Here is a 22,452-nt window from a genome sequence, read left to right on the forward strand (position 1 = left end):
ACTCATGCTCTTCTACTTCCTCTCTTTCCCTTTTTCCATCTTTTTTTTCCACATCAGAGAAAGCGAGGATCAGCATTCAGACACATGAATGAGTTGCCATAATTCAGCACAAGCACAACCACAAGCTCTGTGCAATTAATTCCTCCTCACCCTAAAGGTCAGGTGAAACACAGATGCTTAATGCTCTTCAGGGCATGCTTGCAGTAGCCACAGAGCACAGCCACCACCTGGCCAACGACTGGGAACTTGCTCAGGTGCCTGAACTCACAGCCGGAGAGCAGAGCTGCCCTTCACCCAAGAGGAGCTGCTCAGCAGTCAGAGAGACCTCCAAAACAACCCCCATCTCTACCACTGGCAGACTCAAAGTCCATCAGGCTTTTTAGCCTGTCTCCAAAAGTGGCCAGCAGGAGGAGTCAAGGGAAGAATACATGAACAAGATGAGCACTACTTTGGGTGAAACTGGGCTCACAAGCTCTCCAATCCTTCGCCAATTTGCTTCTCAAGGTCATTACAAGCCAGAGGTGGTATCTTTATATTATCAATGTTTTTTCTTCCATAGTTTTGACCATTGTGTAAATTATCACAGATCTAACAATTCCACTGTTATAGGAACATAGAAACAAGATATTTAGTTTTGATTCAATTTATTCTGTACCATAAAATCCAAAATATTTGTAAGTGAAAATAATTTAAAATATTCTATAGAGTATCAGAATCTCATAAATCTCTTGGTCTGTTTGGTGTAGCAACCAAGCCAGGGAAGATCTCTACATTAAAAAGACTAAACTGCATAAGTGCAAAATTTTTTAAAGGACTTTGTTATAACCAGTGTCCTAAGATCCAAAGCTTGTTTACTGTGAAATACTAGATAAAAGCAACTATGACTGGAACTCTGGCCCTTTTCTCATTGATGTGATATTTCTCTACCTGAAGGTAACTGGGGAATAGGAAAGGGACAACTACCTCTTAGTTCTGCCTTTCTTACTCCTTTCCCCCAATCACGTCAAATGGTTTCTTGGTTTTCTACTCTCACCTTAAGAATATTTAGCATTTTCCTAATCAAAACAGAAAAAAAGGGTTGGAGTAAAACATACAAGAGTTTATTTTTTCAAGATCAAAGTTCAGGAAACACTGATCTTCTACATGATAACAGTATTTTAAAAAATAAAAGAGTAAATCATTGTATTAACATGATTAGATCACAGTATACTGACCAAGTTCAGCTTAATTTAAATGATATTAACAGGCTATTACAGACACCAGAGATTTGATGTGAACTAGTTTTATCCCTTTCAAATTGTTTAGTAACAGCACAAGAACAAATAGAACGTCCCTTAACAAAGCAGTTTCTGGAGGCAGCATTTAAACGTTATCTGAAACAATCCAAATTGGCCTGCAAGAAGTTGACATAGTTCCTTTTTAATAAAAACAAATGAGCTTGAAAACTAATCTATCAAAATGGATTGTATTCAATCAAAAAAGGAAAAGTCCTATCAACAACAACAACCACCCTTTAAAGAAATCCAAAAAGTCCACCAGCTTTTAAGTCTTGCACTGTAATCTACTGCATCCAGATTTCTGAGAGCAACCCCAACCCCATAATTACCCAGTAGTCACAACCGTTTTCCTGACAAAGCCGAGCCTACACAGAAATAGCAATTATAATACAATTGTATTCTTCACTGTGTTGTCTAATGCTAAAATAAACAAATTTCAGAGAAATACTGAATGCCAAAAGGGACAAAAACATGAATGATCCAATCCTAGATCGTATCACACATGATCAACATTTTCTGGTTTCTAGTTCAGCTTCCACTGAAAGTCAATGATACATTTTAAATTATAAGAAAGAAGAGAACCATCAAGTCTTATGTCACTTCTGTGACAACATACTTTTTAAAGGGCAGAAATAACTCCACTGCACCCATAAAATTAATGAGGGATTTTGCTGAAAATTTCTACATCATGTCCTGTCTGGATTTAGCTGCTAACACTGTCTTTACGAAGCAGCTAGCTGATACCAAATCATGGTAAAGATAAACTGATCATAAAAATATGATCATAATATCTTGTTACTGATCATAATATCTTACTGATCGTAATATCTTGTTTTATCTCCATTTACTGGTTTCTTGACACACACAGGGTAGCTTTACCCAAAGAGTAGAAAGCAGTTACAAATAATGCTAATACTGTTTATGTAATGAATTCTCTGGTACTCCAGGTAATCCAGTAACATTGCAAGAAGAGAAAATAAACGCTGCAGTGAAATGTCTTTTTTATTTTATTTTGAACCATATAAAAAGTCCTCTTTTTTAATCTCCTCAAATAACCTTTGGATTGCCTCTTCTGTTCTTTTCAATCCTTTCTTGCCCTTAGGAGATACTCCTGCCTACAGATCTTTCCTGCTTGCAACAATGCTTTCCTGCAGCCAGCAATTCCCACAGGATGCATTTCTGTAAGTGTGGTATTACCAGGTTCATTCAGACAGACCCAAGGGAAAGTAATTTAGATCCAAAGAGAGAGACAGATCTTTCCTATAAAAGCAGCAATACCACAATGGTCCTCTTTATCCTCTGTGAAGAAGATGTTGCATTTCAGCTGAAAAAAACTCATTGATTTAAAGTCCTTGGGAATTCTGCTGTAATAAAACCACCAACTCGGAGAATATCAGTATCAACATCCCAGCTTTGACTCTACGTGTGTATAAGATAGAACTGTTGGAAAATTATAAAAATTACTTTTAAAAGCTTAATTATTTATTTCACTGCCCTTGACCTATTAAAATGTCAAGTCTCCATTTGCTTGGAAATATGTAAAAAACAAGTACTTTTTCTATTAAATTCCAACTATTTTTAGCCTAGGCACTGCCAGATCTTTATACTCAAGCGATTTCCAGAAACGCCAAAAAGCACTCATTTATTAAAAGAATTTTATTCAAAGTGTTTTGGTGTGATCCAAAAGCTATTCAGCTTAGACATGTAGGCTCTTGGCAACTGTTGAAGCTTAAAATACAAGATATCAGGAAAACAGTTTGTCTCACATTAGAAGACATAACAGGTAATTGCTTCTCTTAACTTACCAACTACATCTGTAATAATTTTTCATGGTAAATACATCTGAAATAATTTTTCATGGTTAAGTCCATTAATACAAATAACTGCATAACAAAATTTTGTTAAAATATGCCCTGTATTCAGGGCATATTTTATACTATATAATAGGTATAAATGGGAAAACCCTAGCTCAGCTTTTATGAACAGTGTATTTTCTATCCTTTATGCTTTTGCCTACAAGTCTTCAAACTTATTTCCCAGTTATTCAGTAACAGAACCACAAAGCACTCAAAAAATAAATGTATGAGAGTTAATCTGGGCAATGTTTCAACCTCAGGATGAAGCAATAAATGAGCACATTTTCTCTTGCTGCATTTTCTTTCTCAAAAGCAGCTATCAGTGGTAGCTGCTTTGGCAGCAAGACACAAACACATAACATCACCGATTCAAACAGCTAATCAAGGACAGATGTCTCAAAAGAGTATCAGAGCAGTCTTCTGAATTTCCAAGCATGTCTTACTTTTCTACAAATAAAAATATCCCCATCGCTAGGAAATCCAGTGGCATTCTGAAAGTAAAACCATTATTTGTTTTCCAGTGCATCTTTCTATATTTTAATTACAGGTTCCCTCCCAATTTGAGAAAAAGAGCAGAGGCATTTGTCACAGCCATATGAGAGCATCAGAGAGCAAGAGTATTTCTGTGGGAGATAACTTTTAATGTAGTTTTCAACCCAACTTCCAAAGTACACTAACACTTCTGCAGCATACTGAATCCTTAACGTATAATAAAGACATCAATAATATTTTCGAAGTGATTTCAGAGTATTCTGGCATAAGATCAAGCATTGTGACAGTTATAAACATCTTCTCTTAGAAATTCAAAGTTCACAGATTCATATATACTCTTCTGTATAACCCACACATACAGAAGTCTTGTGTGATCTACAAGAATCCAGTTTCCTTTTACCTAGAAAATGCATCCTACATCAAGCAGAAACCCCAAGCAATTTTGATTTCATTTACCTTTTGCATAACAACACATCCCAGTTACACATGTGAAAAGGTGATTATTGAACGTTTTTTTATAACATAAGACTATGGTGTAAGATTAATTAGTTACACCATAATAATAATAGTAGTGCTAATTAATTCATCCTAACCTATAGCAAAACAGTATGCACAACACTGCTAGCATTAACAATTATTCCACGGTGTACATCTCACACTGAACATACTTGCATCATGCTGAATGTAATTCAAACATAACATCTCCCAGAACACAGAAGAGCTGAAGCAGATAGATATTCCAGGGAAAAGTTAACGGGATGAGCTTCAACAAGGCCAAGTGCCAGGTCCTGCCCTTGGGCCACAACAACCCCCTGCATGGCTACAGGCTTGGGGAGGTGTGGCTGGAGAGCTGTCTGGAGGAGAAGGGTCTGGGGGTTCTAATTGACAAGCAGCTGAACATGAGACAGCAGTGTGCCTGGGTGGCCAAGAAAGCCAACGGCATCCTGGCTTGTATCAGAAATAGTGTGACCAGCAGAAGTAGGGAGGTGACAGTCCCCCTGTTCTCTGCACTGGTGAGGCCACACCTGGAGTGTTGTGTCCAGTTTTGGGCACCTCAATACAAGAGAGATATCGAGGTGCTGGAGCGAGTGAAGAGGAGGGCAACGGAGCTGGTGAAGGGCCTGGAGAACAAATCCTGTGAGGAGAGATTGAGGTAGCTGGGACTGTTTAGTTTGAGGAAGAGAAGGCTGAGGGGAGACCTCATCACTCTCTAAACTACTTGAAAGACATTGTAGAGAGGTTGGTGCTGGTCTCTTCTCACAAGTGATTAGTGACAGAACAAGAGGGAATGGCTTTAAACTGCATCAGGGGAGGTTCAGACTGGACGTTAGGAAAAATTTTTTCACAGAAGGAGTGGTCAGACAGTGGAATAGGCTGCCCAGGGAGGTGGTGGAGTCAACATCCCTGGTGTTTTTAAGGGTCATTTAGATGAGCTGTTGGAGGATATGGTGTAGGGAAGAACTTTGTAGAGTGGGGCTGGTGGCTGGACGCGATGACCCCAAGAGTCTTTTCCAGCCTGAATGATTCTGTGATTGACTTACCAAGGCAGAATGACACGTGAGAGGATGCAGGCAGCTTCTGGCAACAGATCAGTGTGGGAAAAAATTCAAGTTTAGTTCCCCATTTCTTTCTAAGCAGTAATGAGTACATTCAGATCTTGTCCCTGATCCCATGAAGTCAACAATGGGACTTACTATGATTGAATCTCAAGTTACTGGAATCTTAACACACAAGATTCAACATATAAGGGCACACAGTAGGAATGGATACCCAAGTCAAGCAGCACATACATGCCTTGGCACATGGGAGCACACAGGTGGGCAAGGGCCCTGGAGCCCAGATGCAGCTGAAAGTTATGCCTTTCAACACAACAGCCCTCCGGCTGCACAGCAGCACTTCCTCCAGAATCTCACACAGAAGACATCAGTGGACTCCCTAACCACGCCTGTATCTAGCACAAGAGGTATGAAAAGATGAACATTACCCTGTAAATGCAGGAAATGAAAGAGCCTCAGTGGTGAAGCATGGAGCAGATGACAATATCATGCACTGTCACGTGAGATTTGTGGGTCCACCTCATGGAGGTCAGATTCTGAATCATATTTTTGGAGATTCAGAGACCTCCTGAAGATGTACGTAGAACATTACCATTGGTGGTAGCCCCTGTTGCTTCCCTTTTGTCATGAAGAGGTTATGCTCCCTAAGGAGAAGGCCTGTAGAGGTATCATCCAGTCTGCCAAGGACAACCTTATCATAGAATCACAGAATGGTTTGGGTTGAAAGAGACTTTAAAGATCACCTAGTTCCAACCCCCCTGCCATGGGCAGGGACACCTTCCACCAGACCAGGTTGCTCAAAGCCCCGTCCAGCCTGGCCTGAACACTGCCAGGGAGGGGGGGCAGCCACAGCCTCTCTGGGAAACCTGTTCCTGTGCCTCACCACCCTCACAGTAAAGAATTTCTTACTTTTATCCAAGATAAATCTACTCTCTTCCCGTTTACCTGTTACTCTTCGTCCTATCACTACACTCCCTGGTAAAGAGTCCCTCCCCACCTTCCCTGTAGGCCCCTTTAAGTACTGGGAGGCTGCTATAATGTCTCCCTGGAGCATTCTCTTCTCCAGGCTGAACAACTTTCTCAGCCTGTCCTCATAACGGAGGCGCTCCAGCCCCCTGATCATCTTCATTGCCTCTTCTGGACTCACTCCAGCAGGTCCATGTACTTCTTATATTGGGGTCCCCAGAGCTGAACACAGTACTGCAGATGGGGTCACACCAGAGCAGAGTAGAGGGGGAGAATCACCTCCCTCAACCTACTGCCCACACCTCTCTTGATGCAGCCTAGGATATGGTTGGCTTTCTGGGTTGCGAGTGTACATTGTCAGCTCACAATCAGTTTTCCATCCACTAATCCTCCCAGGTCCTTCTCTGCAGCGCTGCTTTCAATCCACTCATTGCCCAGCCTGTATTTGTGCTTGGGATTGCCCCAACCCATGTGCAGGATTTTTCACTTGGCCTTGCTAAACTTCATGAAGTTTATATAAGCCCAGCTCTTAAGCCTGACCAGATCCCTCTGGATGGCATCCCTTCCCTCCAGTGTGTTGACTGCACCACACAGCTTGGTGTCATCAGTGAACTTGCTGAGGGTGCACTCATTCCCCCACTGTCTATGTCAAGAACAAAGATGTTAAACAGCACTGGTCCAAATACCGACCCCTGAGGAACACCACTCGTCACTGCTCTCCACTTGGACATCAAGCTGTTGACCACAAGTCTTTGAGTGTGACCATCCAGCCAATTCCTTATCCACCGAGTGGTCCATCCATCAAATCCACATCTCCAATCTAGAGACAAGGATGTCATGCAGGACAGTGTCAAAAGCTTTGCGCAAGTCCAGGTAGATGACAGCCTCTGACTTCTAGAGCTTTCTAGAATAAAATTTCTGAATGCATGTGCAAAAACAGAAGATGCAGAAATGACCCCTACCTCTCAAAATTCAGAGAGAGTAAATCAAGTGGAATTGCAAAGTAATCTGCAATCTGGGCCAGAATGCTAGTAAACATCACTATGCAAAATTATCCTTGAGCTTTAAAAAATTTTCAAGGCATTCTGGATATAAAAATATACTGTTTTCCTAATCATTTAGATTTAGTTATAAAATCAGTGTTACTGGGAGAAGAACAAAGTTGGCTATTTAAACAAAACTAGTTACAGTTTTTTAAAAGACCAAATTAACTTTGTAGGATCCCATGGTCAGATCTTTTACTGTCTTATTTTCTGAGAACTCAGCTTTACTTGGAACAATAAATCAGTGCCACCGTGTCTCATTATTCTATATTCCACTATTTATCATTTAATCAATGTTGTTTGCTTGCATGAGCTAGAACAGTCACCTGCCCTCCCTCTTGATCTCCCTCCAAATTCTCTGTGCAATTTTGATTTTAAAGAGTGGTGAGAGCATTCATATACTCAGGGCTTCTCATTTGCTGAATGATGAGTACTTTTGTTAGTAACATTGTAATGACAGGTTAAGGTGGATGGAGAAAGTTTTATTGGTCTAAAAGAGTTGTTCCTTTTTCTGCCATAAAGAATTAAGACAATTAACATCTCCCCACTGAAATGGTGTGTGATGTACAACAAATACCCACTGAAAAGATCAGACACCAGGAGAAAACTTGCCAAAGTGCAGCAACACACCTTATTTCATATTACTACATGAAAGTAAATAATTGACACCCAAGGAGATTCCTAATCACTAGCAATACTAATTACAGCATTATCATTAGACAATCAAGCACTCCTCACTTAATCCTAGCTAAACTAAATGTCAGTTGCCGCAGAAACACAGAATACAACACACTCCTACCTTCACACCTTGGAAGACTGACTGTGAGAACTGTGGAGTTAAACAGTTCAGGAGAAAGCAGTAGATAAATACAAATTATTGTTATTATATACTTGCTTGATCCAGCAAGCTTGGTGCAAGAAGCTTCATCTTCTTTCTGCCTATGCACCATCTCTCCCCTTCCAACCCAGCAATGCAAAAATGTACTCCAGCAAAATCCTCCCCCAACCACATACTGACAACAGAACTCCAATCAGTGTATATCAGCAAGACAGAGTGATCAAAAGTATATTGTGACATACATTCACAACTTCCCACTTCCCCTTATGTATACAGGTTAACAGTAGTAAAATAACTAACACAAATGAGTAGAAAACCCACCAGCCCACTCTCCCCTCATCAGCTCCATTTCTCACACTTAGATGCATTCACTTACATTGCTACAAATATCTGTATTCTCATCCCAAACAATCAAGAGATGCTCTGGCAGCAAACAACGGTGCTCAAATGTTATCTCAAAGTTAACTGGAAAACACCATGTTCTCCCCTAATAACTGGGCTTGTTTTTCTCTTTCTGTGCCTTTCATATAAGATTCCACATTTCCTTCATCCCCCTCATCTAGAAATGGAGTGACCAGAAATTAAATTTGCAAATTTAATTTCTTGTTAATTTAACAATGTTTAGATAGTAGTAAAAAAACTTACTGGAAATCATACAAAAGTGGACCTACTAAACTGGGTTGGTTGGTTTCTATCATGGGCAGGTTTGCCAGCATAATTTATATAAATTTTGCTGTTTGTGGAGCAATTCCTTGATTAGCAGATAAAGACTTTAAAAGAAATATACCTTGCACCAACACACTTGGAAAGCTGATGTGCATATGCTTACTCTTCTCCCAAACAGTAGGCTACTTCATGGTCAAAAATCTCTCTGAAAACATACTGTTCACAGCTCTGGACACTCCCAGATCTTTCAATTCACTCTCACAGCAGAGCCATACCAATGGATCACAGTTTCTTTCAGAATACACAAGCTACCAGACACCTCTCTATTTATTTGGCAGTGTTTCTCTATATCTGCACAATTTGCATGGTTGTGGAGGTATGTTATCTCTCTGATCTTGTTCCCACATACAGATTTGCTTTTCTGATTCTGACACAAGAATATGCACTATGATTCATGATCTACTGATACTACCTGCAGTAGCCATTGTGAGACACCAGCAAATCTACCTAAATTCAGTTGCTTCCAAGAATATGCATGTATTGCAAATAAGAACCATTAATGCTGGACAAGATCCTACGGTTACAGAGTACTTTTTGTTTCCAGGTTCTTTTATTCTCTAATTTTGTGCCATAACAAGATATTACAAGGACACATAAATAAAAGATAGGAAGCATATCCATTAACATCTTTATTCAGCCAAGAAGTCTTTTAGTGAACTATGTAAAGTTAGAGTTAACGAGGAAAATACATTTTTTAAAGTTACAGTTAACACAATTATCCCAAATTGCTTCTATTTTTTTTATACCTTGTGGTTCATTCATGTTGAAGATGATTGTACAAATCTTGCTGTAATTCTCAGCAATTCCTGTTAATTCATCTCAAATATATTCTTTTTCCAGGAAATGGTTAAATACACTTAACTAACAGGCACAACGATATTAAGACAAGATGATGAATTCTTCTCTTGGTCATTCCTTCCATCAATCAGCTGTGGAGTCAGCCTAGTTACATCATCTAGGTAACAGAACAAATATTAGTCCTGAGTGTCATTGCTGGCAAACTGACAGAATGAGGGCAAACTGGTGAAGTACTGCACTAAGCTTTACCACTGGAGCTTGTTTTCAGAACTGTGGCTTTTCAGTCAAATAAAAGACAATGAAAACTACTGCCTGTCTGATATGTCTAAAAAGTTCGTTTTAGGGGGAAAAAAATGGCTATGGAACAAGAACCATAATGATCTTGTATAATTAAGACAGAAAACGATGTTGGACTTATATCTGTCACTGGTCCAAATCCACTACAAAAATTCCAACGCTATCATGATATTCTCAAGACAAGCTGCTTCTTCAGCCAGTATATAACTTTTTATAAAACTATACACATACTTCACTTTTTAACACACAAGAAAATACAGTCAACACATGCAGCATTAATTTTAAAATCTAGGGAACCCAAATCTCTCATTTAGAGATACGCTCATTTCAGATTCATGCCATTTAAATGGCATGCCTTTAAAGGCATCATCACCAGGATGATGGATACTGTCTGAAGTTAAAAAAAAAACCAAACAAAACAAAAAGCCCCCAAAACATAAAACCATTAAAAACATTGGAAGTTTAAAAACAAAGTAAGTGATTCTATGCTGTTACAAGAGTTTCTCACTAACAGCCAGTTTATGGAATTTTACCTCATACCCTTTAAAGTATAAAAGCAAACATGACTCTTCAAAAGATTAGACAGCAAAGAGGCACACAGTTTTATATACCGATTTTTTTGAGTACAAGCTTACAGGCTGAAATAACTGTAGAATGAGAATGAGAACCAACAGTATTACTGAGTCTACATAATTTCTGTCATAGCAGAGGAAATAAACATTACAGACACAAACAAACTGTGCACCTCTTTCCCCGCTTTGCTGTCTTCCCAGGCTAGAGGCACAAATAGGTAAAGTATGTTTCACCCACAACACTGAATGAATGTTGACAACCCAGTAGGCTGACACTTCACCATTTCTACCTATACTAGTAGCAACACATAACCACATCCTGTCTATTTACATGATGAGTGTAGACAACTCTGACTTCAGTGATCTTGTGTTGCACAGAAGTATCCATCAATGAGTGGGTGTCCAATCCAGTTTCCTCTGAAAGTTGAGTGAAACCTTGGCCTCGATGGTAATGGATGAAGAAAGAAGATTGATTCTATACTTGTGAGTACAAGTACAGGCAAAGCACAAGGTTCACTGACAGACTGAAATATGTTCTTGTGGAATGGGAGATGGAAGGAATCTTTAATCCCACAGTTTTTCTATTTTAAAATAGAAAAATCCACCTAAATTTCCAAAAGTGATTAGAAAAGCCTTAATAATAGCCCAGAATTACTTTAAATTCAGAAGGGAAATATGTTCAAATCCATCATCCACAGTATCTATGACATTAGGGACACATCTGAGCACACATTTAAAATTTCAGAAGGCCCACAACCAGCACAGGAGTTTCAAAGGATCTGTAAGAAGAAATGCAATTAATTGATGGTTATAGGTATGAAAAATCTAGTCAATATTTGCGCAATCAAGAGGAAAGGAGTTGGCATGGAGAAAAAATAAATAGATCACCTAAGGCAAATTAGATGAGCTCCTAAAGGAAATATTCCTGAATCTCACTCTGACAGTCAATAAACATGTAGCTACCTGAGGACAGCATGGGAACTTCCAGGGCAGGTGTGTAGGAAAATGCAAGCAAGAAAGCTATGACAAATCATCATGCCTGTCAATCACAGAGTTCTTGCGCCTTGCTCCACAGTATCTGCTGCCAGCTGCTATTATGGAATATCTGTACCCACTGCCATGCCAAGAAACTGTCTAAATAAGACTTTGTCAGCTTCAGGTTGCTATGGTACAAGCTAAGTGATCTCAAGCCAGCTCACAGCATATCACCACTACAACCACTTTGACTGCTGCTCACCCATACTAAAATACAGGGTAGCGGATCAATTAGACTGTGATCCTGACACAGTATGACTATTGTTTCTTTCTCCATCTTATTTCCACAACAAACAGGAGTAGTTTTAATGAAACAGGATATGCCAAAAAAATTTTAACATCACAACCACAGTGTTAATAAAACAAAAACATATATACTTATATGCAGGGGAATAAGGGAGATAACACACTTTTAAGGACTAAATTTCATGTAGGTAGATATAATGTAATTGACACCCACTGAAATGTCTACATATGACAGGTGTCTCACCTTCTGTTACTTAGACTGTAACAGCTACTTAGCTCTACAGGATACTGTAGACAGACAAAGTTACCCTCATTTTTAGCAAGGCTCTGAGGCAGCTGAGATAACAGTGTGTCAACAGTAACACCACAAATACACGGTTCCCCATCCTATATTCAAAGAGCATGGTATTTTTCAACAAACTATCAATCTACTCCAATGCCATTCTGGAAGGAAAACAATTTTTAGCCTTTTCATCTATTAAACATGTTAAACAAGTCTCTGAGCTGATTAATAATCCTGCCACACAGAATTCTAGCTCTGCTCACAGCCAAAACAAACAAGCAAAACTGTTTTAAGCAACCCCACTGCAGGTCACCCTAAACACAAGGATAGAACAGTTTGCTGCCAAAAGCACTACAAGCAGTTATCAGGCTTATCCTCCTCAATTAGAGGCTTTTAAAAACGCTGATAGAGGATGTAAGTGTTTTTCATTTACTACTCAGATCTTTACTAAACATCTCTCCATGACCTTGTTTCATGCTGGCTTTTCCTATACATAGAAGGTGCCTCACCCCACATATTTTTGTGCATGTACTCCAATTGCTACAACCACTAAAGCTTTTTATCATTACTGTTGCCAGTCCACTTCCAAAAGGGTGCCAGAAAAGAGACTGATGTATATCACATGTCAGGGACCATTTGGTTTTTAAGCACTGTGTTTTGTGGACATGATCTGAGCAGCATTAGGCAAAGTAATGGTAATTAAGTCCCTGGCCACGTGGATCCTTTTCAGTTCTGCACAGTACTATCACAGCTTTAGACCTAAATCAGAGCGGAGGGGGGGAAAGTGAGAGTTGCAAAATACACTACCCTGCCATTTATTTCTCCAGACTCTTTCCTGTCTTATTACTTCCAATTCAGTATGACAGAAAAAGTGTCAACTGAACAAAAAAAAAAACCAACCATACCTTCCTCCCTGCCCCCACCCACCTGGGACCACTCAAGGCAGTAACTTTTCTAGAAGCATATGCTTTTCAGTCAGGGCTGAATTAACCTCCTTAAAAAAAACAGTCTTTCCTCTTCCCTATCCCCTATCGTCCAAGAGAAAGGCTTTTTTTCCTACTACACACAACCAAATTATTACAAATTCTTCTCAACCACTCCTCCTTTTAGAACTCTTCTACCTTGTTTTCTGCACCTGGTGTTTGTTATACTACAGGCAGTTTGTAAAACAGATGACGCACACAACTAAATGATGGGACCTGAATTATACCATAAGCTTAGTTTGAAGAATTGTAGTCTTTAGTCTTACTTTCAATGCACCAAGCTTTGTTAGCAAAAGCTTGTATTTTAATTGTAACCCCACTGCTCTAACCATCCTAGCTGATTTTTAAAGCCTTGTTTCATGGTCTGGTGCAATATCCTATTGCTCCTGAAGGTAACTATTGTGACTAAAAATTAAGATAATTGCTATGGAAAATTATGTCCCCAAATTATAATTCAGTGGGGAAATAACAGGAAATAACAAAACCTCAAAAATCACGTAAGACAAAAATAACTTCCTGGAAAGATGCAACTTTCATTTGGTGAAATAGAGAGAGGAGTCTTCTCAGACTGTTTACCACCCTCATTCTAGAGTACTGCTGCAACATTCCTTCCCATCAGAAGTTTTACTATTTTTTCTTTTACTTCTATTTGTACCACTGTCTCCAAAGCTGATGGACAGCAGTTGTCATGTCCTTGAAATCCTGACTTTAAGAGAGCTCATAGTTAACCAAACATAGTGAGAAACTTAGCAGCAGTATAGAACTATTTCTACAAAACTAAAAAGATACAACCTAAGATGTAGGTTCTTATTCACAACTGTTCCTATTCCAATTTTCTTTACACTTACTCATTGCTACACTGTGGCAACAAGCAGCAGAGTGTTACTACTACACTGTGCAGCAGGAGAGGTACGATTTAGTTCTGATTGCCCTATAGACCTCTTACAAAAAGACAGCTCTATGACCATTCTCTATTAACCATCATTTTAGTCTATAATATAATACTAGTCTGCCACACAAGAAAACTATAAAGAATCATTGCTACATCATCTTCAACTTCTTCTTGATCCTTATCGGAAGCACTCTGCAAATGAAAAGCATTATTGCCATTTAATAAAGAAGCCAAAACCATAGGCAGAGGTAAATGAAAAAAAGGTCAACTTCAGATTTTCTACTTACTCCTACTCTTTCAAAAGTAGCAGAATTGGCAGGAGAACAACCCTGTGATCCCAGACCAAGTCAATGAATTGTTAAACAGCCCCAAGGCCTTCCCTACCTTTTCTCACTACAAATCAACCTCCTGACTCTTTTCCCCTCACTGTACGTATGGAATATCACCCTTCCTCAAAATCTAAGATGCAGAATGAAAGTTAAGCCAGAAATTAGTCTGCATCACGGACTTTTTCTAGTGCTGTACTCAACTCCAGGGGTCAAACAGCTCCGCCCGTTAGCTGACATTGGCTCATCCAGGCTTCTGCAAGGCTGTCTAACAAACCAAGGGGAGCCATTTTGGCAGGAAGCATGTGTGGGCACCTGAATCTTTCTAGTGTCTGTAACTGGATCCTCACAAAAACAGTGAGTTTAAAATGCTGAAGTCAAAGTATGTAAACAGTAAAATCCAATATTCAAAAAAATATTGGCTGTTTGCTATGCTGCATGAACCAGTGCTTTGTCTTCTCCTAATACATTTAGCTTTTCCCATTTCCTTTGGGTTTATATACTGCAAAAGCAGAGTCTGACCTTAGCTTATCCCCTTCTAAATAGACAAGGCAGCTCCTCAGAAACTACAATAAATGTTAGGAAAGTAATCATTCATGTCCTCTGAAAACAAATATGAAGGTCTACCAGCATGAGTTCTGTTATGCTCCTATGAAATATACTGGAAAAAAGAGCACAGAAAAATTCTCCTGAAATTATTTAGGCAATAACTGAGCACAATATTTGTGATGATCACAAGTCAGTTTTTAACAGTTCTTAAGTGTAAACATTTCAATGGCTTGAAACTACACAGACAGAATACAATTTAGGACACACCATGTCCCTATTCCCACCAAACAAAACTTTACCAACAGAAATACTAAATCAATAGCACTTCAGATAAAAAGATAATCAGAAATCTCATGTAATAGCCTTAAAGATGGCAACAACGAAAAAGGTTCTGATATAGTTTGATGAGCAGAAACATAGCCTTCCAACTCTAAAATAAAAGAGTCAAGAAGATTGACAAACACAATTGTATGTTGAGCCTCTAGCCTTAACCACTGATTTCTAGAAATTACAAGACTTTGGAAATTGTAAGAAAAATATATTATCAAAATGGAAAGGTTGTCTTGGGCCATGACTAAAAATGAATTTGTCAGTAATGGCCTGGTCTTCAATTTAACATAAGCACACAAGTTTGCATGAGACAGGGTAGCAACATACATTAGATCTGAATTACACAAAGAGCAGTAATTGATAAACATGCACTTACTTTTGTCAACTCCAGAAAAAGGACTTTGTGGCCTCCTAATCATAGGGAAATCAAACAAGTGCATCCAGAGTTAATTAGATTAGCAAACCTCTCATCAGCAAGTAGCCTTCACCTGTATACTTTTAAAAACTATTAACTTGCTCATAACTTTACTCTTAACTTTATCCCAATATTTCTTTTGGATTTTTTGATACAAATCACTTTCATTCCCCTGCTAACATGGATTACTAAGTTAACTAATGAATCCTAAAAGTAACCTATTGAAAGTGCTGCTAAAGAGTATCTTGACCAAGCAGATGTATCTTGTCTTCATAGGTCTTCTCAGAAAACATATGCTACCTGATGCCTATAATATCTGAGGAAGCAATATGAAGATTAAACGTACTTTTTCCAGTCATATTATTAAGTGAGACTATTTCCTTCAACTTGTATTTAAAAAGATACCCAAATAAATTTCTATAATTTAGTATTCAGACTTTACAAAGGCCAAGGGACACTGCTCAACTCCCAGTTCTCTTTTGCCTATGCAGATACATACCAAACCCCCTTTAAGATGATGGGGGTTTTTTTAATGGTGCTAATACCCTTTATGTTGAACAGAAACTCTTTCAAAGCACTGAGTAAAATAAAAGGTAAGTACTGAAAACTTAGAACAAGTAAAATATTTTTAATCTTCAATTGAAGGAATAAACAAAATATTTTAAAGAGACCAGGGCACTTTGTCTCTTGAGGGATGTACCTCTGCACTTTACAGTAGCCTCATCATTTCTTCTTAAGTGAAAAATAAAATCAGCTATACCAACAGCCTAAACAGACAACCAGACTTTCTGTTAAAACTGCCTGTGGGTACACAGAGACTAGCATACAGAATCAAATTTCTATCTCCACTTTCATTACAACTTCACAAACCTCAAAAATATGAGGTAGAAAAAAAATAGTCTGATATAGAAAAGATGCACATATGTTTCCAGTGTATATGGATACTGACTTTCTTTTTCATTCTATACTAAACTTATAGCTCTGCAATTACTTAGACCTGTTTCTACTGTCATTGATCTTTGTCAATTCTAAACTGACCTGGAAAGAGTAGGACAGCACGTGAGAAAAGGGTCGTGGGCAGGACATCACCTGCATAAAAGAGGCATATTCAGCTTACATATACAGGTGGGATCTCTCCAGTGAACTGAAGGAAAGGAGCATGTCTACTTTCAAAGTAGAAAAGTGACAAGGTTGGAACTGCAGGAAAGATTAAAACTTTCAGAAAGACAAAAATTCTCTCTAATCCCCATCACCCTATGTGCAGTTAAGATACTGTCCAGAAAGTGAAATTTTGCACAACAGAAAAATTAGAGAGATTTATATTTCAGGAGTAAATTATCATCTCTGCTCTCTGGGGGTGACAGGAATCTTCAATCCACCATCCCTCTCCCAAAAGTTTGTTATCAACAGTTTCATCAAGACACCATTTAGAAACCCTTTCTTTTCCAACAAAATTCTGTTTTAAGATTACTAAACTGCTATAGAACTCTGTCATGTTATAGTTAATTAACTGCCACTGGATTTTACCTTGCTGTTATTTAATGACAGAGGTTGCATATTTCTTACTATTTTTATAAATGTGAGGATCTGAAGTCAGGAGATCTTTCAAACAGTTACCATTTTATCTAACATCAGAATTGCTTTTTTTTTGTTAATTGAAAAAAAAAAAAGTTTTCAGACAATTTCAAGATGCTCAGAAAAGACAATGACATAGAATGAGTAGTTGCAATTCTATGTAAGACATCAAGTCTGTATTTGGTCTTAAAAAAAAAAAAAAAAGATTCATCTTGGGCCTGAACCCAGTCAGTGGAGTCACTCAGTTATACAGTTAACATGGTAGGTACAGGTTTCATTCAATGTCTTAAGTAGTTTGCATGGTTCTGTTTGCTATTATGAAAAGAACCATAAAGGTATACAAAAAAATTGTAATTATTTATCCCACACCCATTAAATGTCTCACAGGATTCCAGGCCACCTTCTCACATATGCAAGTAAAAACTGAAGAATAAAAACCAAGGACTGATTTTATCTCAAGGTTATGGAAACATCATTAACCATAAAACCATGGTGTCAAAAATTTATCTTGACATTAGAAAACGTCTCAGTGGAGTTAAAGCCTTATCATGTAATTAGCTGCAGATAATTCTGTTTAATACTGAGAATCCAAATTTAAAAACAGTCACAACCTTGATAAATGGCATGTTAAATAAACTGGAGCTTCCGAAGAGTGATCAGATAGCAAGAATGGAAAAAAAACAACTCCTGCTCAAAGAATGGTTGATACAAAAGCAAACTGTGTAAGTACAGGGCAACATTGTCAAAAAGGAAGGTACATTACCCTTCTGAAACACCTCCCCATCCAACATGGCTGATATTTTCCACAGGCCTTACGCAAACTAGAAATATACTGGGGTGAAATTCTGTTCCCTTGGAAAGAAATGGCAAAACTTTCTTTGATTTTTGATTGGAAGTTTCCACAAGTTTGCATTCAAGGAGACTCTCTGCCCATTAACCATCACAAGCAAGTGGAAAAAGCTATAATTAATTTTCACAAAGACAAGAGTAGTGTCCAGCAGAGAAGGAGGACTGTTTAAAAGAGCTTCTGAGAAGCTCTTTTGACCTAAATGAGGTTGGAGATTTTCCAAGAACTCTCTGGAATTTAGTCATCTCACTGCAGGAACGTTTTTCTCTTTTGTCTGGATGTCTGCTTATTTTCCTTCTTGAGGATCCAGCATCAAACGGAATAAAAAATGACCTCTGACTGGATCTTATTGTGGTATGCAATTAAAGAACTGATCCAAAAAGTCCAATGTTAGAATAAGCACCCACTGAACTTGAAAGGAATTTTGGAAGAGGTTGGGAAAACAAGATTACATCTTGAAGTCATGTATCTGCAGTATTTCTTTATTCTATGACCACACAGAGAATCATCACAGATGGTCTTTTTTTAGAGTTACACTATAGAGAAGAGACCACATAAGTCTTTTATCAGAGCCTTTACAGTTCCAAAGCCTTAAATTTTACCTGCTGGGAACAAGCATCCCTATTCAGTTTAAGGAAAATAAACAACCACAACAGTGCTTTTTGCACTGACGTTCAGCTTATCATTCTGTGGGAGTGGCAGAAAGTGCCTGGTGCTACCTCACTAGGGATGAGGGCATATTAAAATCATATTTTATTATAATGCCATGTCGTACAAGGAGCAGCTAAGGGAACTGGGGGTGTTTAGTCTAGAGGATGCTGAGAGGAGACCTCATCGCCCTCTACAGCTACCTGAAAGGAGGTTGCAGAGAGCTGGGGATGAGCCTCTTTAACCAAGTAATAACAGACAGAACAAGAGAGAATGGCCTCAAGTTGCACCAGGGAAGGTTTAGACTAGATATTGGGAAGTACTTCTTTACAGAATGGGTTGTTAGGTGTTGGAATGGGCTGCTCAGGGAGGTGGTGGAGTGGAGTCCCCATCCCTGGAGGTGTTTAAGAGTTGGGTTGACATAGCGCTGAGGGATATGGTGTAGTTGGGAACTGTCAGTGTTAGGTTAACATTTGGAATAGTTAGTCCAACTGTTTCCAACCTAGTTGATTTTGTGATTCTGCGATTCATAACTTACTCATCTGACAGTCAAACTGGGAAGGCTATAAACTGCCACATGGAAAATTAGAGTGACAATAGAGCTTTCAAAAAAGCATTGTGCTTGACAGAACTCTGAACAAGATGCTGATTTTACTCACATGTAAAGCATATGGGTATATTTAGTCAACAGTTCCTTTCTCCCAACCAACTCAGCTGTTCAGTCAAATTCCTCTGCCCCTTCTGTCAATTCATTTTATTAGTGATATGAAGTATCCATACCCATGATAGGTGTATGTCATTTGCTCTCCATTTTCCTAGGGTAGACTATCACACAGACTCAGCAAAACGAGCAAAAGAAGGAAATGTGACTGACTTTAATGGTCTAGGAGTCTCTGTATTTCCAGAAGGGAAAAAAAAAAAAAAAAAAAAAAAAAGGCAACAACAACTTAAAAACTTGGTACTATGTAGTACATTCAATGGGATAGGGACAAATTCACAGTCACATAAAGAAACACTGTTAAAAATATCTTTGTGATAGCAAAACTATAGTGGGAAGATGTTGTTGTTAACCAGGGCATTCCTAGCTCTCCATTTAACAAGATGTGGAGCTGGGGAGTCTTGACTTTTAGTCTGCCCTTGATGCCCACCTTGCATCACCTTGGTAAAATACATGGGAAGGAAAAGGAGATGGACATATGTGCAGATGCTTGTGCATGTGTGTACACAAAAAAAAAATTAAAAAGCTTCCTTATTTTCTTCACCAGTGCTCCAATATATTGAGCAACCATCACACTGCTCCTGTAAAGCCACCATGGCCATCCTCCACTTTGAGTTTATTGTTACATAGAAAGCAACAACATTTGTAAAGAGTTTCTTACAAGCTGTGACTCAGTTCAAACTGGTTAGGCAGTGATCATCATCTGATACTCAGCCTTATCTTCAGCTGTACAAATTCTCTAAGACAGATTCCACAATATGCATATTTCATGTGAAATGCATCTGACCAAGTTCAGGCCAAACCAGAGTGCCAATACAAGACAGTAAAAGTTTGAGTGGAGACTAAGTAGTGCATAAGGTTTTCATCTGTGAGCCCTTTTGACTGGGTGCATTTCAGCCTGCATGGTTTTTCAGGGAAAATGGCAACTTTCCATCATAGCAATCTAATCACCGATTTAAAAAAATCCAGGAAAAGAACACAGTTGATTATATTACTCCTACTCCTTCTGTCCGCAGCAAAACAGATTCCACAGTTGTGCTAAGAGATTATTTAAAAAAAAAGTTAAAAATTGCATATTGCATTTTTAATTTCTTTACAAGAGGCTCTTCCTTTTATTTATATCAGAAGAAAAACATCTCAGAGTTTGACTTCATAAGAAAATGCTTATTAAAACAACTAAAACATGCATGACAAGATAAATCTTATGGTAGAATTTATCAATCCTTTAGAAATCAAAAAAATTAAATCAAGTTAAAACTATGAGTATTGTCCATATGAAATACTTCTGCTAGCATTGTTCAAATTAAATTTCTGAAAAGCAATAAAATATGTACAGCAAAATGGAACAATAGTTAATAACACAACAAACTTTTTACACATGTTGCAAATTAAAGTACTTTACATGTAGCCTTTTATAATCCACATGGCCCCTGAGAAAGCAGTTTGTGGAATACAGTACTGTCAAGAATACCCATTAGCACATACTACTAAATGCCAAAACAAAATGGGAGTATATCTGCAAATATAAGATACTGCACTTTGCAGAAAAATTCTAGGCTGAAGAGTGATGATATATGCTTTTCATTACCGTGTGAAAATTATTAAGGTTGACTCAGTTGTTCTTGAATTTTTTTTGGTTTTTAATGCAACATTGTGATCTTTTTCCCCAAGAGCTTTAACATGATAATTTTAAAAAGGAAAAGAAAAATTATCCTCTGGCTGCTGCTTTAATTTTGAAATGTTACAATTATATAATAGCTATACTTCCACTTAAATACTAACTGAATAGAAAAAAATAAAGAGTTTGGTTTCACTTTGTCATATATCACATTCTGGATGCATCTACTGAACTCCCACTCAAAAATAAATCAAGAACATAAAGAAAGGATAATTTAAGAGTTGTCAAGCAATCACATTTTAACACTTACTTTTGTGAAGATCTGAAAAAAGTCAATTGCAGGTGGCAAGTGAGATGCATCCTGGATCTCTGTTTTCAAATACAGCTGCAAAGTCTGTGCAAGGTGCCTGAGGCCATCTTTCATTTCTTCACTTAACTGTTCAATATCTTAAGGGGAAAAAAAAATAAAAAAAAAAGGTATATCATGTTGTAAACAGAACCTTTCGCCAACATTTTGAAAATGTCAAATGGCAGCCATACAGTCTAGACATTTCCAGACCCAGAATTAATCTTGACAGAGGGCAATTTTGACAGAGAGTGCACATTTGTCATTTTTTGTGGCAGCTACCTATCAACACACAGAAAAGTTTATCAGGTTGCTGCCATCAAATCATATGAATACAATGGTGAGTTAAAGATCAAAAGCCAACAAATAAAGCACATGTGTAAGCAGATGTAAGACATTACATACAAAAATCAGGCATCTGGATTTGTAACATTAAATAAGTGCTTGAAAGTTTATGCAGCAGTACCTTCCTCCTTGTTGCAGTGCATATTTTTATACTGTGATATCCATAGCTGTGTCAGAAACACTTTGTGTCAGCAGATCAAAAGGAAATGTGTTTTAGACACAGGTATTTTTGTACACAGCACTGGTAAATGGAATGGATATGGAAGAATATTAAGCAAACACCACTTTATTAAATACTAAAACAACATTAATCACATTTTATGGATAGGAATGTTGAAGCAGAAAAAAAAAACATAGTGCCTCATTTTCTAATGAAGTGATCATGCATGCATCATGTCACTGATAACATGGAAAGTGAAACTCAGCTACCCTAGTAAGTTGAGTGCCTTTACCTGCTTCACATTTTTCGTGCTGGTTAGCACAAAATGAATAAGGCCTAAATGGAGAATGTGAAAATGAACAGATTCAAGCATCAGTCTATAACAACAGGCAAAGAGGATTATTACTCACTATGAATCAATTTCATCTCTGCATAATGATGAATTGTTATTTTATTTTAAACATCTATCCTTAATGAGAACGAAAATAACCTTTTACCAAGAAAGGTTCTTCTCTGTACTTTAGATGCAAGATTGTTGGCCTCCTGGAAGGACAATTCAAGATCTGTGTTCCTCTTTAAAGCTAACTCATAGTCACTGACTTAAGAAGGTGCAATTAAATCAAATACTACTGGGTTTGGTTAAACAGCTGTCTAGTGTGGACAATGTTTGGACTTCTGTGCTCTGTCTCACCCAGCATCCCTCTGCTTGAAGGCA

General features: G+C 38.1%; 1 protein-coding gene across 1 annotated transcript in view; it reads right to left on the bottom strand.

Annotated features, from left to right (window-relative positions):
• The window catches only part of SMYD3 (SET and MYND domain containing 3), a 374,780-nt gene that overhangs the window by 339,255 nt on the left and 13,073 nt on the right, over positions 1-22,452 (bottom strand). Inside the window, exon 5 of the mRNA XM_026844592.1 lies at positions 21,197-21,333. Within this exon, the coding sequence (XP_026700393.1) occupies positions 21,197-21,333 (137 nt within the window). The remainder of the gene's footprint in view (positions 1-21,196; positions 21,334-22,452) is intronic.

This window comes from Athene cunicularia (assembly GCF_003259725.1).
Source record: "Athene cunicularia isolate RWA chromosome 3 unlocalized genomic scaffold, athCun1 chr3_part1, whole genome shotgun sequence".
NCBI classification, from domain to species: Eukaryota; Metazoa; Chordata; class Aves; order Strigiformes; family Strigidae; genus Athene; species Athene cunicularia.